Raw genomic sequence first — 24,554 nt, forward strand, 5'->3', positions numbered from 1 at the left:
TGTACAGTTAGTCCCTGGTGAGAAAGGCGTTTACAGTCCGAATTGCCTCTGGGAAGAAACTCCTTCTCAACCTCTCCGTTCTCACTGCATGGCAACGGAGGCGTTTGCCTGACCGTAGCGGTTGGAACAGTCCGTTGCAGGGGTGGAAGAGGTCTCTCATGATTTTGTTTGCTCTGGAGTTGCACCTCCTGTTGTATAGTTCCTGCAGGGGGGTGAGTGAAGTTCCCATAGTGCGTTCGGCCGAACGCACTACTCTCTGCAGAGCCTTCTTGTCCTTGGCAGAGGAATTCCCGAACCAGATGGTAATGTTCCCGGACAAGATGCTTTCCACCGCCGCTGCGTAGAAGCACTGGAGGATCCTCGGAGACACTCTGAATTTCCTCAATTGCCTGAGGTGGTAAAGGCGCTGCCTTGCCTTACTCACCAGTGCTGAGGCGTGTGATGACCATGTCATATCCTCAGAGATGTGGACTCCCAGATATTTAAAACAGTTCACCCTATCCACAGGATCCCCATTTATACTCAATGGAGTGTACGTCCTCGGATGATGTGCCCTCCTAAGGTCCATGATCAGCTCCTTCGTTTTTTTGATGTTCAAGAGGAGGCTGTTCTCCTGGCACCAGAGTGCTAGATCAGCCACCTCCTCCCGGTAGGCCCTCTCATCATTGTCTGAGATCAGGCCCACCACCACAGTGTCATCAGCAAACTTAATTATTGAATTGGAGCTGAACCTAGCCACACAGTCATGTGTGTACAGGGAGTACAATAGGGGGCTGAGGACGCAACCCTGGGGCGATCCTGTGCTCAGGGTGAGGGACTTCGATGTATTCCCTCTCATCTTGACTACCTGGGGCCTGGCGGTGAGAAAGTCCAGGACCCAGGCACACAGCGAGGTGTTGAGCCCCAATTCCAGTAGCTTCCCGGCCAGTCTGGTGGGGACTATCGTGTTGAAGGCTGAACTGTAGTCTATGAACAGCATCCTCACGTAGCCCCCCTTCTGGCTGTCCAGATGGGAGAGAGCAGTGTGCAAGACCTGGGAGACCGCATCGTCCGTGGACCTGTTCGGACGGTATGCAAACTGCAACGGGTCCATGTTCCGAGGGAGGAAGGCGCAGATGTGATTCTTCACCAGCCTCTCAAAGCATTTCATGACTACCGAGGTAAGGGTCACCGGACGGTAGTCATTCAGGCAGGCTGGGGAGGCATTTTTTGGTACCGGTACAATGATCGATACATGAGGATCATCTTAATTAAACAGCACAAAATAAAGACAGATACATTTAATAAAAACATAAAATGGAATAGAACTTAATAGAAATGGATAGATAAATACACCATTCAAATACTTTACACAATTACCTTTGCTACTGACATGTATTACTTTTATGAATATAACTCAATTGGACAGTTTGATGGATTTCTCCATTGTTGTATATCTTTTATCCATGTGAAGCACAGAGGGGGCTTTTTGCATCTAAAACATGGAAATAATTAGGTTTTTGCAGAAACCCATAAAAAGGCAGGGCAATCTGGATTTCAATCCATCATATATTTTATAGCATTTCACATTATTTACAATGTTTGCAAAATTTTAAGCACAGTTTTAAACCTTTTGTCATAAACCATTAAATAATTAAAAACAATTAATTGGTCTATTAAGGGCAAATTAGTTAGATTAAGGAATTTTTAATTAAGTTTTATGTGGATTATTCTGCATAATATTGTAAAATAAAATGTTTTTTGGGATTATATTATAGTTGGTATTGGTGAACTGGATACAGTTACAAAGATTTGTACTGTAACTCTTGGCCTTCACTCTATTAAGAAGCAGGAAATAATATAATATGACACCACCTCTAAACATTCCAACCTGATGCTCAATGACAAATCAATACAATTTAAGCAGGTATTTAGCTTAGATAGAACATTTCAACGGGCAAAATATTTTGCAAGGATGCATAACCACAACAACATGGGATGAGGAACAATGGAAGAAATAGAAGTAGGAATGGCCAGGCAACCACACAAACATTCTTTGTGATTGAATAAGATCTTGGCCTCAACACTACCTTCTTCCTCTTTTTCCATACCGTATTATTCCCCTGCAACGTAAATGTCTATCAATTTGATCATTTTGCATGAAGCACAAGTATTAGTCGGCTAAGTAATGTTAAATGTAAAAAAGAATTCAACAGAAAATTGAGGAATGATAATTTTGTTTTACGTGGATTATTCTGCACAATATTATAAAAAACAAACTGTTTTTTGAAACTGTATTATACTGTTGGTATCAGCATACCTGTAAATTTTGACATAGTTACAAAGATTTGTGCTGTTATTCTTGGCAATCTGAGGTTACCATAGAGAGCTGCCTGAAAATTGCATCTAATCATCTGTCTTACCATCTAATAATGCTACATGGCATAACATTCCCATAAATGATGCCATAAACAAGAAGTAAATTCACCACAAAAGTCTGACTCAAGGCATTCCATTCCTATTTATTTAATTTATTCAGAGCCTATGAACAGCACATATTTCATGTTTCTAATTATCTTAAGAATTGCAACATTAGCAACAATGAAGGAATGGCTGAATATTTCCATAAGCATAGCAAGTAACTTGGAGGAGAACTTATGGATGGGGTATTCCAAAGCACCCAATGCTCTCATCCTTATTAGAGTTGAGCTTGTGCCTATGAAAAGTGCTGCTGACAAGTTGTTTTCGCACATGTTGGAGTTGATATCCACTTCAGCTACGTGCAGATGTTGTGCAGGGAATGACGATTTAAGTTGGTAGATTCAGTTCCAATTGAGTGGCAGCTTGGTTTTCCCAAAATGTTTTCAATCATATTTGAGCAATGCTCAGTCACTCAAGTTGTTAAGCAATCCATCATACTTCTGATTTGCCTCATTTTTTACTGGAAGGCCTGTGGGGAAATCAGCAGTCAATCACTTCAAAGGTTCTTTATTAGTCACATACACCAATTGGTGTAGTGAAATGTGTATTACCATTGCAGCACATAAACAAGAAAACAACATAACAATAATAATGAAATTTAACCATTAAAAACATCCCCCACAATGGTTCCCACTGTGAGAGAAGGCACAAAGTCCAGTCCCCATCCCCATGTCCACCCATAGTTGGGCCTATTTTGGCCTCCGCAGTCGCCTTTATGGAGGCCCGATGTTCCAGGCCCTTCTCGCCGGGTGATGGTGCTCCGGCGTCGGGAGAATCCTCACAGCGGCTTGGGATGCCTGGAACGGCCGCTTCCTTTCTGGAGACCGCGGCTTCGGAAGCCGACAGGCTGCGCTGGATGGAGCTCCACCACTGGCGATCTTGGCAAGAGATCCCAGGCTCCCGATGTAAAGTTCAGCGCCGCTGCCCGCAGCTGGCCGCTCCACAGTCCCGCAGCTCCGCGATGTTTTAATCGGCGGTCCCAGCATACCGGAGTCCTAGACCGGCGACCCGGGCAAGGCATCGCCCGCTCTGCGATGGCGCTCCAGTGCTGTGCCGCCGTCGAAGCCGAGGTTCTGGCTGGTCCCCTCAGGAAACGCCGCTCCAGGCCCACTGATAGGCCGTGAGGACGGGTCGAAGGTGCTGCTCGGAGAAAGCAGCCTCCCCGACCAGGTAGGGACCCTAAAATGCAGTTTCCCCCCCCACCCCCCACATAAAAAAGACTAAAGCTCCAAAAACAAAATACTCAACTCGCTAAAAGTAAAAAAAAAGAGGTGAAAAAATGGACAGCTGCAGGCTGGGCAGCCATACCCATACAGGACGGTGCCCCCTACCCTTGATAGTCAGCCACCTACTTATTCCTGTAGCCGCGGTATTTATATGTCTGTTAATAATTTTCCGGTCAATGGTGGCAGCTAGGACTTTCACAATGGGAGATTTATTGAAAGAAGTATCTTTCAATGTCAGAGGAACTGGTTGGTCCCCATCTTGTTGAAGATGATCACGGCCTGGCACCAACGTAATGTGAACGTTATGTGCCTCAGCATGCAATTGTCTGGGTCAAGCTTAATAGTTTAGTGCTTGAGGAATTGTGAATGAAACTGAACATTGTGCAATCATCAGCAAATATCCTTCGGAAATAAGGATATTTATGAAGTAACTGATGATAATTTGGTCAAGAATACTGCTCTGTGAAATTATTACATCGATGGCTTGAGGCTGGATTGATCGACCTCCACTTAGATGCGACTATCTATGTTTTGTGCAAGGTATTATTCCATCCAATGGAGAGTTGTACCCTGATCTCCATTGACTTTGATTGCATTTGGACATTGGCCCTACACTCTGTCAAATGCTCAATTAATATCAAGGACACCTATTTTCTATGTTTCTATGACAACCAACCTCACATCCCCTTTAAAATATAGTTATCTTCTTCTTCATTTGTGCAACCTCCAATAAAGCCTGGAGTTGTGATTGTTGTCCCTACCAGTACTGTCATTGACAGGTGACAGTCATATTTACTTATTGCATGAAAAATGCAGCCCAATACAACTTTACAGCAAGGTTTTGCTTTGATTGTGGGATCTTTTTTTTCAAAGAATACTTTCCAATTTCCAGCCAAGTAAAAGTTGCAATAAAGTATCAAGTTTACTTAACTAGAACTCCTCATCTAAATAAAAATGTCACCAGTTAATTACCAATGTCAGATTGTGTATGGGATTATAAAATAAAATTACACAATAAATACAGTCGTGAAATGACATTTAATTTAGAAAGATCATTTATATGCATTATTGCAGAGTAATTAAGAGACCATGAGCATTCTTATTAAACCAATGGAGTTGCACAGGGACTGTAAAATTTATAGCAAAGTTAAAGGAAATACACTTTTTTTTAAGATGAAACTAATCAGAACCACCCTTGTGTATAGCAATGCAATGGAATGCTAAAACTATCAGGAAGGATTTAAAACATTATATTTTCTTGTTTGCTGATCTAAAAACCCACCTCATTTGTATCAAAATAGATTTTGTTATTTTCTGATCACATAATGCTCACAAAGTACATTTAGGTAAAACATATGTTTTCAGTAGTGTTTGTTCTTGATGGGGCATGAACATTAACATCTCTGAATACTTCTAGCTACTTCTTAAAGTGAGTTCTAACATGCAGCTTTAACTACCCTTTCCCAATTGAAAGACAACTCATTATTGAGCTTAATAACTTTCACTTCCCCACCAGAAATGGTCATTTCTTTGGTGGTGTCTGAAGAAAGGGCCTGACCTGAAACATTGCCTGTCTTTATCTCCAGATATATTGCCCAACTGGCTGAGTTTGTCCAGCACTCAATGTAATTTTTATGATAATTTCCATGACTAATATTTCATCACCCTTGATGATTGTGAGGTCCTCATATCATATTTGTCTGAAACATGATTATGTTTGCATAACTGGTTGAAAAGTTCATGTTATATAAGCAGAATTAGGCCATTCGGCCCATCAAGTCTACTCCACCATTCAATCATGCTGATCTATCTTTCTCCCTCAACCCCATTCTCCTGCCTTCTCTCCATAGCGTACAGAGGATTATACCAGCAAATTAGAAGCAAATCTATGGGTCGCTAAGGTTGCAGATTCAAATTATAGACCCGAACCATAAGATATAAATCTATCATCTATCATTATGTATGACTAAGTGCACATGCAAGATGGCTGATCTTTGATTTTTGCCTAAAATAAGTGTAAAGTCAATGAAGGGGCCATTCCTCCTGCCAGGTTTTTTCTGATGTGAGACAACCTCTTTTAACTGTCACTGCAAAGTTGTATGTGCTATTTGCAGTTGACCAGACATAGTAAAGCTGGAAGCCTGCTTCCCCTCAAGTAGCCAGCCTGGTCATTCTGTGATTGGGCTGTGCCTACTGACTTAAGGACTCCTGATGAGAGCAATCACTTCCAGGCATAAATTCATTCAGCAATTCTTACCTGAAAGTTGCAGCCACCATCTCAAAGATATTTCTTTATATAAGCAGTTTCTCACTTGTTGCGGATGAGTGAATACTCATCAGAATGCACATCTGTTTGAAAATTGTACCAGGTGAATATTCAGAGTCGGAGCGTTAACCATGGGTGGCTGCTTTCCTAATTGTCAGTGACCTGTCAGATAAGAAAGAGGAGATCATCCATTGAAGAAAACATTCCTGAATGTCTAAAGCCTCAAACCAAATTTAAAACTAGGAAGCAAACCTGATTTAGTGCCATAGAGCTGTACTGCGTGGAATCAGGCCTTTCAGCCCATGCTGACCATGATGGCATACTGAGCAAATCCCAGTTGTTTGCATTTGGCCCATAACCCATTAAACCTTTCCTATCTATATATGTGTCCAAATGTCTTTTAAAAGTCATAATCGTGCTTGTGTGGTACAATTCTCTTTATTATATTTATAATTTCTTCAACAGTTTTTTATTCCGCTCAAAGGAATAAGAGTAATGTAAGTGCAGGTAGCCTATTCTGCCCTGTCTGGCTGCTGGGCATGGGATCGTGGAGATGTGTAAATTAATACAAACTTAATCAGTGTAATCTCTTTGCGAAGTTGATGCCTCTCACTAAGTGACAATGTTATTGTTTCGTAATTGTAAGATTTCAATGAGAAATCATGATACAACCAAAAGGATTAACATTTATTGACTTATGGAGTTACTGACTGCCTTTGCATAATTCAGGTCTTTATATCTACAAAGAGAAGGATAGAACCTGTACAAAACAAGAAGAATCTGTTAGAATATCTTCCTTCAAAGTAAATAAGTTGAGTAGCTACTCTGCTGTCTTCAACAAGAGCAACAAAGAATCAGCAATACATTCTGGCTTTGGCATTGATATACCCGATTTATTAGCACTTCATTATAAGATCATATTGGCAAATGTAATTATTCCATCTGGACACAATTGGATCTATTTTGGGACTCCCTATCTAACTTGATTGCTTCAGTTGTTCTTTTTAATTTCAGATCCGAAATGGCCCCAATTAAATTGGCCCTGACTGATTGATTCAATAGCCAGAAGATAATTTCAGGTCTTTTGGGTTTGGCCAAATTATTCCTTTCAAAAATACAATTTGAACTCAGTTGTTCAATAGTTTTTTATCATTGCTCACAAATTTTCTGATTTTGACAGTTTGTTTTCAACTGAATTAGAAATTGTTTCAAGTTTGCAACGCCTTTTGGATTCAAATACTCACATTGCGTCTGTGTTCATTGTAACATGTCAGCACTGAAAATAACATCGTTTTTGCCATTTGGTCTATTTCTAGCACTTTATTTCAACAGTTAATAACATTCTCTCATTAAACATGATAAATAAGTAGACAATATATTCTTCACATTAATTTAATTTATTACCTTAATGCTTAATTAATAATTTATTACCTTAATGCTTAAAACTAAAATATGAAACATGCTGATTAATGTGATTTATGCTAGTAAAGCAATATTTATGCAGGATTACTATTTACAGATGCACTGACATTACAGTTCCAGGTGTTGCATAATAGCAGAAAGAATATAATAGCTTTGGATAGAATATCTTGGCTAGAGGTTCCATTTAATTCTCTTATGAATTGTTTTATGATTGCCAATAAAGAATATTTGTCCCTTTTAATTTCACTCACATTGGCAAGGTACTCTGGAACACTCAGTTGTGAACATATAAATATAAATACTCATTTGGCTGAGAGTTATTGGGTTGGTGAGTTTGTATTCTGTACTCTCCATCTCTGGAATTCTCACCAAACTGACAGCCTGTGAGCATTCCGTCTCTCTGCAGTGAGTTTATAAAGTGGGACGTTGAACAAGAAACATCTAAATGGGCATGTATTGCTGTTCTAAGCTTGCTTGTCATGCCATTTGTAATTACAAGAGTACACACTTCAGGAACTTTCAGAATTTTGCAAGGTATTATGCCCTTTGGGGAACACAACCAGACCCCATTTAACATTATCGCCATCATAGCAATCAGTCTCCTCGTTTTCTCTGGAAGATATTGCTGCTAGCAGCAGTACATAAATATCTTCATTTATAAAATTAATTCAAATGAGATGGGTCCTTAGTCCAATTTTGGCACATTCATCCAGATACACCCCCCCCCCCCCCCCCATTCCTTATCACATAAACCAATTATATTTTAAATTCCAATTATATTTGTGCTTTCATGTACCAATCCGGATATCTAATCCATGTGCTTATCAATTTGTATCTTCATGTATATATGATATTTTTGACATTGACTCTAAATTTCCTTTTGTAACTTTTAATCTGTGTCATCAGTACTATACCACGCCTTCCCAACACTTACATTTTGTCAACATTTTGTTTCTAATGCATGATATGTATCAACTTTTTTTGCACCATCTGTATTTTTGATTCTATCTCATTACCATCTGTATAATTCAAGTGTCTCCATCTTGTTCCCCTCAAACTGTTGTAAGAATTGCTTGCCACTTGTTTCTAGTGGTTTTTGGACTTAACTGTTTTTGTTGTATCTGAATACCTAGAACAGGAAGAGAGAAAAACATTTGCAAGTAAATAGTGCCTTTCCCAAAATCAGGAACATTCCAAAACACTTCAGAGAGTATGAGGTATTTTTGTAGCCTGACCTGAGTCTCTGATGCTTGGAAGTAGTGACTTTACTAGTTTTGCAACATTACATTGAGGGATAAATATTGGGCAGGGTACCAAGGATAATGTTGTGTTCAGATGTGATGTGCCTAGAGTGCTACTGAAACTGGGCAATTTCAGTACGACTCCAAGTGATTGGGTTGTTGGTCTCCTGAATCAATATCAAATCCTCCTCGACTCTTTCCTCATGCCTGCAGCATCTGTACCCTAGAACATTGAGTTGCGGGTTCTGCCCATCCCTCAACCTTTTTAAGTAATAGTTATAATATCACACCCGCATGTCTCTATCCATGAGCTCATCTGCCTTATCTGTAAAATGTTTTGTGTCAAAACAAATGCAGCTTTGCCGATCAGACCTTCCACACTCCATATCCCATCCCTGCCTGCCTACTTGCTCACTTTGATTAATGTATTTTCTTCAACTTTCTCATCTGGTACACTGGGTCCCACCACTTTGCTAGACCAATTTAAACCCGACTGAGTAGCTCTAGCAAATCCCACCTTTTGTGTATCAGTCACTTCTACTCCAGAAGAGATTCCATCCTTGCACAGGTCTTCAGTCATGCATTAATTTCCCTTATCCTCCTCATTCCTATCCTCAATACCACTTGACAGAGGAAGTAATTACAGCTCTTGGTCCTGCTTTTTAATCTTATGCCTCTCCCCATATTCACTCTGCAGGACTTCATACCTTTGTCTACTTATGTAGTTGGTAGCGATATGCACAGCAATCTCTGGCCACTCACCATCCCCTTACGAATGTTCTGCAAACTGTTCAAGATATCCTTGACCTTGGCAGCCAGGAAACAGCATTGAATTGATTGGAATTTAATTGAATACTGTGACAAATCACAGTGAAATTCTGTGCTTGCATACCCAAGGTATGCAAATAGTGGCCCATAAAGGGCACTTACAAAGTCACAAATCACCCCCCCCCCCCCCCCCCCCCCCCTCCTGGCCAGCTCCCCCTTTGTTCTTCCCTCACTCGCAGCGGTCCATGCACACCGGGTCCTCCATTGTCCATAGTCACATTCATGGCCACAGAATCTCCTGTCAGTCCCTCTGACAATCAAGTCTCCTATTACTACAGTTTCCAAGTCTTCATTCTCCCCCCTGCATCAGAGTCAACCATTTTGCCACAGGCTTGGCTATTGCTGTTATTTTCCTCTGAAAGCTCATCCCCCCCCCCCCCCCCCCCCCCCCCCTCATCAACATTATCCAAACTAATATAGTATATTTGAGGCAAAGTACTTTCCAAAGGTGAATCGTGAATAGTGTCAAATTTATAATCCATTTATAATTTTTTTGTTAATTCTCCTTAGACTCCCTTCCCCCTCCTTCACCATCACAGCATTGGCAGAAACGCAACAGAAATGTTGATGACTTTTTATATTGAGTTGGGAGTATTATATGAACAATAAATTATACAGCCAAATAATTCCTAAAGCCAAAAATAATATCTGTAAGTTTACAAAATATTTAAGTTTGTAGAATTAATCACAAAGCATTGTGATAAGGGAATATTATAGCCTAATATTATAGCCAGCTTGTAATCAGATGGAACGGCACAGTATTTATTTGAGGAGATTAATAAATACATTTACAACTCTTTAAAAAATATCACTACATAAATTCAAAACCTCATATGGACTTGGTTCTGTCCCTTTCAAATTCATCTATCTGTCACTAATATGCAAGTGTGATTTTCCCATTCATCTGAATACTTGGACATTTCTGACTACATTTCTCCTATTTGGTGGTAGGTATTAGCATGGGCTGCCAGAGGAGGTAGTTGAGGTAGAAACTGGGGCAACATTTAAAGGATATTGGGGCAGGTACATGGACAGGAAAGCTTTACTGTGATATGTGCCAAAAGGAGAGCAGGTGCGACCAGTGTAGATGGGGCACCTTGATCAGCATGGGCAAGCTGGGGTGAAGGGCCTGTTCCCGTGCTATGTGACTCTATAACTGTAATATCATCGTCATGACAATTTGGAAGCCAAATAACATATTTTAATATTTTGTGCACAACGACATAATTACAAAAATGTTCATTTGAAATATTCTGTTGTTACAGTGACACTATTGATGATATCTCAGTAGAATTGAGTCATGGGAAGTCATTAACAAACGCATTTTCTATCAATAGAAGAAATCAGATCTCTGCACATGCAAGTTGAAATAATTGCATGGAGTGCTCTGTGTTTTGCTGGTTCCCTCTGCTGTATACATGGTTTAACAGCATTCTTCAAAGTTTGGTCATAATTTACTGAAACAGAGATGACTCGCCCCAGTATCTTCTGGTTAAAGTGGGAAGATGTAATACTTAAGGGGCTGTCCCACTTGGGTGACCTAATTGGCGAGTTTAGAAGAGTTTGAAAAAATAACATGTTGAAGACCTCCTTCAACTATGTCGAAGACCTCCTTCGACCTCCTTCGACAAGACTAGCTTCGACTAGCTACGACTAACTTCGGGAAAATTGGACACCGAATAGTGGAGAGTGAAGACGACATCCTTCGATCTCCTTTGACCTCCCTTCGACCTCCCTTTGACTATGATGAAGACTATCTACGACTACCTTCGATCACCTTCGACTACCCTTGATTACCTACGACTAACATGCCAACCTAGTACGACCTACTATGACTAAACCTATGAGTAACAAAAGTATCGATTTTTTCCATGGCGACCTTATTTTACTCGCGGGCATTTTTTAACATATTGAAAAAAGGGCCGCGACCTAGCTGAGGCCTCGAGTACGCGGAGACCACTCTCGAGCATGAAGGAGATTTACAAAGACCTCCTACGACCTCGTGTTGACCATGCTGCGAGTATGAGCCGAGGGCAAACTCGCTATATCTCTGGGATTAGGTTGCCCAAGTGGGACAGGCCCCTAACTCAACATGGTTTCATTTTCTAAATTATTTTCCATATTTACTGAATATAAAACAAGAGATACAAAATATGGTTATAAATCTGAAACCAAGTCAACAAGCTGCAAATATGAGTGCAAGGTGTCATAACAGTGATTGTTGCTGCCTTGCAGCTCCGACCACCTAGATTTAATTATGAATTTGGGTGCTTTGTGCAGAGAATGTTCATGATTTCCTTGACTAAGAACCATTCTTCCAATGCTCTGGTTTCCTCGCAAGTCCCAAAGAGTCGCTGATAGGTTAATAGGCTCCTCTAAATCTTAGTGTAGATCATTGGCAAAATGAATCAAAGTGGAGTTTATATCAAGAATGAGATGGACTAAGCTGCAAAGACACAGTTAGCTGGAAAAGAGGAGTGAGGTTAATGGGGTTACTCCCATGGAGATGGCATAGGCTTCTGTGTCATTACAAGATATTTAGACCAGTGCCTTTCAGAAAACTGCAAATCTTGTAAATCTATCCATCTATCTATCAGTCTGTCTATCTTCTATCTATCTATCTATCTATCTATCTATCTATCTATCTATCTATCTATCTATCTATCTATCTATCTATCTATCTATCCATCTATCTATTTACCTTCTTCTACTTATCTATACATAACTAAAACTCTGATCTTGTGCTCTTACGGTTTTTCATTCTGCGCAAAAGAGATATGGGATAGCGCTACGATTTTTTGCCAGATAACTCACCGTTCTCCTGTGCTGTGAGTACAACAAGTTTTTCGTTCCAATCGGTGGTGTACTGTAAAAGTTATCGAGGTTTAAAAATCTTAAAAACCGCGCGTGCGCAGATTCCTTCAGTCAGCACCACGCATATTGGTCTCTTCTCCAGTCAGTCAATGCCACGGCCGGGATGGCGATGCCCCTTCCTGCCCCAATGGCAGCGGCCTGTCCTGCCTCATTCACAAACTCCTCTTTTCACAGTAACTTGTCTATTGTCTCTCCCACTACCGGCGGCGGTTGCGGGGGGTTCTGTGGAGGCCCTGGTCCCATCTCTATCGCCATCACTCACCCTTCTCCCTCACCCGCCCTCTGTGGCAATTGCTGTCCCGTCTACCCGTCCCCCCGGGTCCGTCTCCTCCGCCGCCGCTGTTGCGGTAACTCACCTTCACGGCCCTCTCGGAGGAGATCATCTCCACCAGGTCATCGAATCTCGTGGTGCCCACCGTGATGAACACCGACTCCATCCTCCACCCCCCCTCCTCCCCCGCGGCGGCAGGCAGGCAGGTAGGCGGGTGGGCAGGGCGGGTTTGGGCCGAGAGGCAGCAGCGGGCGGTCGGACAGGACATGGACGGGCTGAACGGCAGCTGAGCCAGATTGGGCAGAGGGAGGGAGAGTCTGGTTGCAGGATGGCCGAGCATTTGCGCGGAGTTTGAGTAACTCACACACACACACACACACACGATGTAAACTGGTCCAATCGTCAAGTCAATGGGATCTAAACCACAGTTAACAATGAATTACCTGTGGAGGAAGGAACTGCAGATGCTGCTTTTTATGCATGGAGGGAGGGAGAGTCTGAGGGTAGGGGAAATTAGAGGGAGGGGGAGGGGAGGGAGGGATGGGGGGGGGGGAGAAGAAGAGGGGAAAGATCCTGAGGAGGTGAGGACGGAGAGTGGGGGGGGAGATTGAGGGAGAGGAGGGGGGGGGGGAGAGAGAGGGGAAAGTGTGGGGGAGGTGAGGAGAGTGGGGGAGGTAGGGCATGAGGAATAGAGAAGAGGGCAGTGGGGGAGGTCAGGAGGGATAGTGGGGGGAGGTGAGGAGTGGGAGAAAAAGGGATATAGGAGGGGGTAGGGAGGGGAGAGGAGTTATGGAGGGATGGAAGGAGTGACTGAGGGTAGAGGGAGGGAGGGTTGGGAAGGGAGGAGGAGAGGGGAAAGAAGAGGGAAGGTGAAGAGGATGGGGAGGGAGTGCTGGGGTTGAGGGGTAATGAGCCGTGCCTGCGCAATTGGGGGCTATGCGTGAGTGGTGCAATATTGCATTGGGGGGGACGGGTTGCATTGGGGAAACAGGTGAGTGATGGAATATTGTGTTGAGGAACAGGTTGCATTGGGGGGCCAGGCCTACCGTGTGACAGGGACCCATAGGGCCCCACTTGAGACGTGAATTGGCCAAGATTGACTGGCAATTAATTCTAAAAGGGTTGACGGTGGATATGCAATGGAAGACATTTAAAGACTGCATGGATGAACTACAAAAATTGTTCATCCCAGTTTGGCAAAAGAATAAATCAGGGAAGGTAGTACATCCGTGGATAACAAGGGAAATCAGGGATAGTATCAAAGCGAAGGAAGATGCGTACAAATTAGCCAGAAAAAGCAGCATACCAGAGGACTGGGAGAAATTCAGAGACCAGCAGAGGAGAACAGGGGGCTTAATTAGGAAAGGAAAAATAGATTATGAAAGAAAACGGGCAGGGAACATAAAAACTGACTGCAAAAGTTTTTATAGATATTTGAAAAGAAAGAGATTAGTTAAAACAAATGTAGGTCCCTTGCAGTCAGAAACAAGTGAGTTGACCATGGGGAACAAGGATATGGCGGACCAATTGAATAACTACTTTGGTTCTGCCTTCACTAAGGAAGACATAAATAATCTGCCGGAAATAGCAGGGGACCGCGGGTCAAAGGAGTTGGAGTAATTGAGTGAAATCCAGGTTAGCCGGGAAGTGGTGTTGGGTAAATTGAATGGATTAAAGGCTGATAAATCCCCAGGGCCAGATAGGCTGCATCCCAGAGTACTTAAGGAAGTAGCTCCAGAAATAGTGGATGCATTAGTAATAATCTTTCAAAACTCTTTAGATTCTGGAGTAGTTCCTGAGGATTGGCGGGTAGCAAATGTAACCCCACTTTTTAAGAAGGGAGGGAGAGAGAAAACGGGGAATTACAGACCAGTTAGTCTAACATCGGTAGTGGGGAAACTGCTAGAGTCAGTTATTAAAGATGGGATAGCAGCACATTTGGAAAGTGGTGAAATCATTGGACAAAGTCAGCATGGATTTACAAAAGGTAAATCATGTCTCACGAATCTTATAGAATTTTTCGAGGATGTAATAGTAGCGTGGATAGGGGAGAACCAGTGGATGTGGTGTATCTGGACTTCCAGAAGGCTTTCGACAAGGTCCCACATAAGAGATTAGTATACTAACTTAAAGCACACGGCATTGGGGGTTCAGTATTGATGTGGATAGAGAACTGGCTGGCAAACAGGAAGCAAAGAGTAGGAGTAAACGGGTCCTTTTCACAATGGCAGGCAGTGACTAGTGGGGTACCGCAAGGCTCAGTGCTGGGACCCCAGCTATTTACAATATATATTAATGATCTGGATGATGGAATTGAAGGCAATATCTCCAAGTTTGCGGATGACACTAAGCTGGGGGGCAGTGTTAGCTGTGAGGAGGATGCTAGGAGACTGCAAGGTGACTTGGATAGGCTGGGTGAGTGGGAAAATGTTTGGCAGATGCAGTATAATGTGGATAAATGTGAGGTTGTCCGTTTTGGTGGCAAAAACAGGAAAGCAGACTATTATCTAAATGGTGGCTGACTAGGAAAAGGGGAGATGCAGTGAGACCTGGGTGTCATGGTACACCAGTCATTGAAAGTAGGCATGCAGGTGCAGCAGGCAGTGAAGAAAGCGAATGGTATGTTAGCTTTCATAGCAAAAGGATTTGAGTATAGGAGCAGGGAGGTTCTACTGCAGTTGTACAGGGTCTTGGTGAGACCACACCTGGAGCATTGCGTACAGTTTTGGTCTCCAAATCTGAGGAAGGACATTATTGCCATAGAGGGAGTGCAGAGAAGGTTCACCAGACTGATTCCTGGGATGTGAGGACTGTCTTATGAAGAAAGACTGGATAGACTTGGTTTATACTCTCTAGAATTTAGGAGATTGAGAGGGGATCTTATAGAAACTTACAAAATTCTTAAGGGGTTGGACAGGCTAGATGCAGGCAGATTGCTCCCGATGTTGGGGAAGTCCAGGACAAGGGGTCACAGCTTAAGGATAAGGGGGAAATCCTTTAAAACCGAGATGAGAAGAACTTTTTTCACACAGAGTGGTGAATCTCTGGAACTCTCTGCCACAGAGGGTAGTTGAGGCCAGTTCATTGGCTATATTTAAGAGGGAGTTAGATGTGGCCCTTGTGGCTAAGGGGATCAGAGGGTATGGAGAGAAGGCAGGTATGGGATACTGAGTTGGATGATCAGCCATGATCATATTGAATGGCGGTGCAGGCTCGAAGGGCCGAATGGCCTACTCCTGCACCCAATTTCTATGTTTCTATGTTTCTAGTCTAGTGTGAAATAAAAACAGGGAATGCTGGACATGTTGAGCAGGCAAGGCTGTATCTGTGAAAGAGGACAAATTGTTATCCTTTTAGGTTAAAGACCTCTCATCCAAGTTGTGCTGAACACGCGCTCAGTCTGCCAAAGTCTCGACTTGAAACATTGTCTATCCATGTTCTCCAGGAGTGATGCCTGACCTGTTGAGTTACTTTGTCTCTTTTTGTGTATTAACCTGCATTTGCTATTTGTTTCTTCATCAAACTTGACTTTTAGACTTTACTTTGGAGGAACAGTGCTGAAACAGGCCCTTCAGCCCACCAAGTCTGCACCAACCAGTAATCAACCCATGCATTAGCACTAGTCTACACACTAGGGACAATTAACAATTTTTTTTTACCAAAGCCAATTAACCAATCTTTGGGAGTATGGGAGGAAACCAGAGGACCCGAAGAAGGCCCACGTGATTACAGGGAGAATGTACACACTCCGAACAGACAGCACCTGCAGTCAGGATCAAAACGGGTCTCTGGTGCTGTAAGGCAGCATCTCTCCTGCTGCGCCATTATGACCTTCATTTATTTTTACTTGAAAATCCCATTATATAAGAATCAGTTGGGTCGAAGTCACCTTTAAGCTGTTCCTTCATTTAATGCGATTGGGATCCTCTGTCTATAGTTCTATTCATGCCAGAAACCTTGACGTTTTCTTGCAGATGTCATAAACTATGTGTTTCACTACTCACCATTGTATGCTGAAGGTGTACTGAATTTCTAGTAGAACATTGAAATTGTAGTATTCTCACTAACCATTGTCTTTTCAAAAGAATTGTTCACGTACTTTATTCTACCCACACATGCCACACATTATTGGTAGATCCACACTATTGCTCAATAATCTTATTTCTCCCTCTCAAAAGAGAAAAATATGATTCATGCCCAGTGTCAAAACAAAGCATGTTTTGTGCCGCTGTAGCATTTCCATTTCTTATACAAATTTATTGCAACTTAATTGGTGGGCTAATGTTAAATTTGTTGAAGTTAGGACTTAATATATGGATTTGGGTTGAGACAACCCAGCATCAATTAATCTTCTATTCCAACAATGTTAAATAGATTTCAGTAAAATGCATTAAGTGAAGAGACAGTTTACTCAACCATTAGCCAACTCACTCCCTCTTATGCAAAATTTAAATGAACAAATGTGTTGCTTTTGTGCATGTTGAAAATATGTTTGCAAATGTTAGAAAAGTTGTATTTGGATATGCTACTTGGTTGAATTTTATCAAAAGCTCAATGGGTAATCTCAGTAGAGTTAAGGGCCTGTCCCACAAGCATGCGACTCCATGCGGCAAGCACGACCGAACGTGGTCGCTTGAGCCGTACGGCCTAGCGGGGCTGGACCCACTTCGATCGTCGGAGCCGTATGGAGTTGTGCGGACCTGGTCCCGACATCGCGCGGAGCTCCGAAAAACTGACCATTGTTAAAAAATTCCACGCGGCAACGGCCTGCCGGCCCACAGCCGCCTCAACGCCGTACGCAGCACCTCGACGGGCGTGCGCAGTGTCTCGACACCGTACGCAGCGTCTTCGCGCCATATGCAATGTCTTGACGCCGTACATCACGCATGAACTTCCCGCGGACTTCGCTCGAACTTCACGTCACTCACTCGACCTCCGCGCGGCCCCCGCTTCCGGTTTGGTCGCGCTCGCCACATGCAGGTCGCATGCTCGTGGGACAGGCCCTTAAAGGCCATTTGTTTCAGCTTCTCTGCTTGCATAGAGTGCTAAGGACCACCAGACGGAAGTAATTACATCATACTGTGTGGAACCCCACAGTTGGATGAAAGTTTTGCACATTTCTGCAATAGAAGGCTGTGAGCATGCTGGCATTACACACAAATGCAAAACTTGACTGGATATTGGGGACTTGTTTTCTTGTCAGCTAAAGGGTGCCCATCCTAGGCCACTGCCAAGCACCTCAGGATCACCCATTGTTTTCCACACAGAAGAATGTACTTTTAAGTTATTCTCCATGTTCATTCCCACAAATCCACTTTCTATTCCCACTGTTCCCAGTGTCACATAATGCACTGCTGATATCCTCAGAACTATAAATCAAAGTTTCCATAATCAAAGTGCAAATTGACCCCTTTCCCCTGAATGTCTCTTTCCACACATTCCACTCTATACCCTTCACTCAGTCTTCTCACTCTCTCTGTTCCTTTCAATCTCCTCCTCTGCACCTCATGACCAGCCCCCCGGAAATGCAATTTGTAACCCAATTTAATTCCTCCATTTATTGCAGTGGAGTATCCCTTATGCACAGCAAGATTAGTGTTCCAGAGAAGCTCACATGAAAACAGTGTAAACTCCTTTCCTCACATTCCTATAATATACAGGGGCTGTACAGTTTCTACCCCAGTTTGTCACAGGGCAACTTGCATGTCATATGTAGTTCAGTCAGGATACACAGTCCCAAAGTAATCCATTTCAGTGAAAGACCTCCAAATGACCTGATAGTAAAATTTATTGCTGAAATAAAGAAATGCACCTGTTATATCTGATTTGGAAATTGCACAAATATCTATCACCACTTGCTGAACCACATTTCTGCTGAACTTTGAACTTTGTGTTGAACTCAGTCTATCATGAAAGGTCAAAATAGCAAGTTAAGTTAAAATGAATAATTTTCTCCTTGTAAAGTTCTGAATTTAGTACGTACCACAGTGCATACTTTCTTTAGTTCCTATGTAGAGCATAATAAATCATTCTGAAATAGTTGACAAGAAAGGAGTTGTAAAGACCATTTCATGTAATAATCCATTTCAAGTAATGCTGTATATGATTCATTGCCCTCCCAAATAATGTTTGTTTTAAGTTCTCTTCACTTAAATTGTTTGCATTTGTTACACAGTTACGATCCAGTAACGAGCCGGATCAGGATATGCTCAATGACTGCCTCACTATTCAACCACTGCAGCCTGCTACATCACCACAAGATGTTGTGGACAACACCCTGGGTCGATCACCAGGGCCCCCTCATGACATGTATTCAGGTAAGCTTCTAAACACCTCTCAGTTATTTTGCATGAAATATATTTCAGTTTCAATATCCAGTTCTCCTATGAGTTTAGTAAATTAACTTCATCAAGATTTTAATGGAGGAAATGAATAATAGCTGTTATATATTTATCAACTGCAAAATTAATTATTTCAGCAGCAGCCACAATATAAGTATTTACTACCATTGCTGGACTCACACTCAGCTTATTGATGTGGATGACCATTTAGTTGCATTCCATCTTACACGTCATAGAAATGTATGCAGCTCAAGGATCCATAATTGTGCCTAGTTTGTTGGTGAGCTCCTTGTGGCAGCACCTGTATGCTTGTCATGCATCTGTAGATATCCATGACTACATCTCATTTACACTGGCCCATTCACAAAACAACAAAGTAAAAAGTAGCAAAATAAAAGCCATAAAGCTTTTGGAGTAATTCAGCGGGTCAGGGTATATTCCTGGAAAACATGGATAGTTAACGATTCGGGTTGGAACCCTTCTTCAGCAAAATGAAACTGTAACTTCTTGTTTGTGATAGTTCAACATTTGTAAAAAAGAATACATTTGGCAATAGACAATAGGTGCAGGAGTAGGCCATTCGGCCCTTCAAGCCAGCACCGCCATTCAATGTGATCATGGCTGATCATCCCCAATCAGTGACCAGTTACTGCCTTCTCCCCATATCCCCTGACTCCGCTATGTTTAAGAGCCCTATCTAGCTCTCTCTTGAAAGCATCCAGAGAACCTGCCTCCACCGCCCTCTGAGGCAGAGAGTTCCACAGACTCACCACTCCCTGTGAGAAAAAGTGTTTCCTCGTCTCCGTTCTAAATGGCTAACTCCTTATTCTTAAACTGTGGCCCCTGGTTCTGGACTCCCCCAAAATCGGGAACATGTTTCCTACCTCTACCGTGTCCAAGCCCTTAACAATCTTATATGTTTCAATGAGATCTCCTCTCATCCTTCTAAACTCCAGAGTGTACAAGCCCAGCTGCTCCATTTTCTCAGCATATTACTTTTCTGCCATCCCGGGAATTAACCTTGTAAACTCCCTCAATAGCAAGAATGTCCTTCCTCAAATTAGGGGACCAAAACTGCACACAATAATCCAGGGGCAACATTCTCATAAAACAACAAACACTTGGATTTGTGAAACCGCTGTGAATAACCAATGTATTATAGTTTCACTCTCAACAAGCATGACCACTGACTTTGTAAAAACATAAATAATCTCATTTTAATTTAGAATGAGCCCTTTTCAACCCTGTTCTGCAGCTAGTTTAGTTTAATTTAGTCTAGTTTGTAGATGCATCGTGGAAAAAGGCCCTTCAGCCCACTGAGTCCACGATAACCCCATAAGGGTTCCAGTCCCCTATAAGTTGATCCAGTGGTACAGCCTGAGATGTTGGCCTTGACATTTTAGTTGGGGACTGCTGAATATAAGCATGAAATGGATAGTCCGACTCATCTGGCTAAGTGATACTGGCAAGAGTTGTGCTGAATATATTGATCAGGTGTTCCATATATCTCTGGATGACATGTTGCTATCATCTCATCTCTCAGCTGTGTGCAAGGGGAAGAAGGCATGCAGCAGTGGTTGAGTGCACTGCTACTTCCTAATGCATGGATTTCAACAGGATGGAATTAAATAGGCAGTGGCAAAAGCAGGCACAGACCAACCAGATCACCAGGAAGAAGCCATATGAAGTCCAAGAGGTTTCATTTCCAAAGGCCTCCAATGGTTGATGGCAACCAAAATCCTATTATATCGGCAAAACAAAATCCCGATCAGCAAAAGGAACAGCATCGAGCTAAAATGATCACAGTATCAGTCACTTGAGGCATGGTGTAAAAACATCCCTTCTACTGCTCTTCCTGATTCTGCAGAAAAGGAAGAAGTTGGTTCTTTGGGCCCCTTACCTCCCAATATTCTCTTTACCATGGATTATTCTAGCAGAAGATCCAAAATCATTTTCACCCCAGGGCTTAATAGCAGTTATCAGTAAAATTAAAGGAGGGTCCCATTGTTTCCCAGGGAATATTTTTATCTTTTATCTAAGTTAAAATCACAGCCTTTGAGATCATGAGTGCATGTTGGCAAGTGATTTTCAACAAGGGCGATTATAACTGCCAAGCAGGCAATGATAAAATAACTACTCAATGTATCGACCATACTTTTGCTGCAGTAACATGGCTCACCAACTTCTTATCGCTCATCTGGCTTAGTTCCCTAAATATGGTGGATGATATCACAGCAGTCAACCCTTCGTAGAATGTGTTCATAATAATTTGGAAGGATAGAATATTGCACAATAAGGTGCCTATAACTTGATAAGCAAGCCCTTAGTTTAACATTTGCTTGGATGTGGCATTGCATCAAAATGAATGCTGCCAGCTGTTGCATGACTGTTGAAACCAAGGAAACACTTCACAGATGCCATCAATTATGAAATCTCTCTACTCTGGAGGATCCCTGGTGTTAGTTTGTCCACAGCTTTGGTAACAATGATTGAATAATTATCAAGCAAACATATAAATTAGGAGCTGGAGTAGGATACCTCATTTCTCAAAGTCTGCTCCACATTCAATAAGATCTGGCAATCTCATTGCAGTCTTGTATTTCCTCTACGATCTAAGCATAAAATATATAAATTAAACTTTAAGATGAAGTCACACAAATAAAACACAAAATTCATACTAGAAACAGTGGAAAAATATAATTAACTTTGCAAAGACTAGAAATTGTAACAGCTGTAATCTTGAGCAAGAAACAAACTGCTGAAGTAACTCAGCAAGTCAGGAGGCATTCATTGAGATAAAGTAAGAGTTGTATGTTTTGGGTTCAGAACCTACAATAGGTCCTGTTGCAGTCGCAACTGAAAATCAGAATATAGAACCCAATACCAAATCTCCATTATTACTGCAGCAGTTATGGGGTATCTCGAATGGAAATAGGTCCATGTTCCTAATGCTTTGTTAAGCCCAGACAAGCAGATATGTTTACCAGGACCTAGGAAACTCATCAAATAAAGGGAGGCAGATACAGCAAATCTGGCTTTGAGACAATAGGATCATAAACAAGATGGCTTAAACATATGGCTGTGCCATATGTGCAAATCTTCCAGAATATATGGCAGTAGTTTATCGAACACAATAATCCTGCATGAACCCCACACTCTACACCCTCATAAATTGACAAGTCCTCTTGGTTTGCCCCTTCTTGGTTACCTGTCAACAAACAGTCAAAGGTTACTAAGGATACTGAAGCGCAGAAAAATTAATTTCTGCTCCAAAGTCCAATTTATTTGTCACATGCACGCGAGGGTGCAGTGAAATGAATTTGCCAGCAGCGATACACTTAAAACAAGAACACACAATACACAATAGAATTTAACACAAACATCCACCACAGCATTCTTCACTGTGGTGGAAGGCAACAAAGTTCAGTCAGTCCTCCTGCTATGTTCATCCGTGGTCGGAGCCATAAACCCTCCGTAGTCGCTGCTATGGATGGCCGGATGTATATGCCCTCTCGTCGGGATGATCGAAACTCCGACGTCGGGACGGTCAAACACACTCCGCGGTTTGGAGCACCTGAATTGGCACTTTCCTACCGGAGACTGCAGCTTCAGGATGTTATAGGCCGCGGGCCGGAGGTCGGAGTTCTTCTCCGGCGATCCCCGGCAAGGGATCCCAGGCTCCAGATTGTAAGTCCACTCCACGCCCGCAGCTAGAAGCTCTGCACACCACAGACCACAGCCCCATGAGGCCAGTGATCGGAGCACTCCTCTCTGGCGACCCCCGACAAGGGTTTGCCCTGCTCCGCGATGGAAAAGTCCATGCTGCGCCCGCTGCTGAAGCTCCGGGCCCGACTCCGGGAAAGGCCGCCCCAATCCATGCTGTTCGGGAGCGAGGGAGGCAACATGGAAAAAGTTGCCTCTCCGTCGAGGAGGCGACCAAAAGCGGTTTCCCCCTTTCCCCTTTCCCTTCCCACCCCCACCCCTACACAAGACACACCAAGAGATACCAAAACTAACATTTGGACACACCATAAAAAGCATTAAAAAGTTGCAATAACACGCTGCTGGCAGGGCAGACGACTCGCAGCACCTCCAACCGACAACCGCACACTTTCCTTGAAATATTTCATGCTGAGCACACACAGCCAGTAATTTCAAATTTAAATATGTTACACTTGACATCAGTGTTGTTAATTCTAAGCATTTTCCCCCTTAAACACCATTCAGTGAGATTGGCAAATACTGCACACTCTCCTCCTCATTCATTCCAAAGGCAACAAAAAGAATTAACAAAAAATGGGTAGCTTCTTGCCTGATTCAGGCAGCAACAAGGTATAAAACATGATAACAAGCTGCAAATATAAGCCACAGTGAGTGTGTAACTATCCTATTATTTATATGATCGGTTGTTACTTCAGTTAGAAAAAAATCATCGTTAATTACATATTGCAAAGTGGACAGGTGCTTTTCATTACTAACATTTACCTAATCCAAAGAAGCTACAAGTATCCAATAACTCTGTTTCCTATATATTAACAACAGATTTGTGTCTTGAATTTCCATGCTAATAAATGCAATAGTAGGGCATAAGGTCATGTGTGCTGTTACTGTCATGCTCTGCTTAGCCATAGTGAAGGTGAACATTGGTGGCTAGAGGAGCAATATTTGTATCCCTGTGGTGGGTTTAATCACCTGGGTAAGGATCTGAGCTAGAGAATTGACTGGTACTTGCAAAACTCATATGATCTTCTTTCTTTTCTCACTCCATTGAGTGAAGATCAAAATCTACCACACAATGTTGTAGTGAGGTGTTTTGTGCAGGTCATTCATTTGTACACATTGATTCACGAGGCTTTCAAACCAATCTATATTCTTCTATTGAGCTATTTAGGGGACAGACAAGATCCTCTGTTATAGACAATGTTTGGTTTAAAAAAAACAGAAAAGAATAGCTCGATTCGGAAGCGATTTTGAGTTCCCGGAAAAAGATTGAGAATTTAAGGGCATCAAAGAGCATATAGAGTAATATTTTCAGAACTATGCACTAACACTCGGTAGTTCAGATATTAGATAACAACAAAAAATGAGCATAGTTCAAATGGAGAAATAGCAATTCCTTTACTAGATAGGACCTACACATGGAATGGTAGGGCTCTGGGGAGTGTTGTAGAGCAGAGGGATCAAAGACAACAGGTGCATGGTTCCTTGAAAGTGGAGTCACAAGTAGATGGGGTGGTCAAAAAGGCTTTTGGTACATTGGCCTTCATCAGTCAAGAGTATTCAGTATAGAAGTTGGGAGGTCGTGTTGCAGTTGTACAAGACGTTGGTGAGGCCACATTTAGAGTATTGTATTCAGTTCTGGGCGCCATGTTATAGGAAAGATGGTGTCAAGCTGGAAAAGGTACAGAGAAGAATAATGCAGATGTGGCCAGGACTAGAGGGTCTGAGATATAGGGAGAGGTTGAGTTGGCTGGGACTCTATTCCTTGGAGCGCAGGAGGATGAGGGGTGATCTTACAGAGGTGTATAAAATCATGAGAAAAGATTGGGTAGATGCACAGAATCTCTTTCCCAGAGTAAGGGAATCGGGGACCTGATGACATAGGTTTAAGGTGAAGGGAAAAAG

At 42.4% G+C, this 24,554-nt stretch overlaps 1 protein-coding gene across 2 annotated transcripts in view; it reads left to right on the top strand.

Annotated features, from left to right (window-relative positions):
• The window catches only part of glis3 (GLIS family zinc finger 3), a 477,161-nt gene that overhangs the window by 342,816 nt on the left and 109,791 nt on the right, over nucleotides 1–24,554 (top strand). For both annotated transcript variants that reach the window (XM_055632800.1, XM_055632799.1), the window contains one exon: nucleotides 18,764–18,905. In XM_055632800.1, the coding sequence (XP_055488775.1) occupies nucleotides 18,764–18,905 (142 nt within the window). The remainder of the gene's footprint in view (nucleotides 1–18,763; nucleotides 18,906–24,554) is intronic.

The sequence above is a fragment of the Leucoraja erinacea genome, chromosome 3, assembly GCF_028641065.1.
Source record: "Leucoraja erinacea ecotype New England chromosome 3, Leri_hhj_1, whole genome shotgun sequence".
Lineage (NCBI taxonomy): Eukaryota > Metazoa > Chordata > Chondrichthyes > Rajiformes > Rajidae > Leucoraja > Leucoraja erinaceus.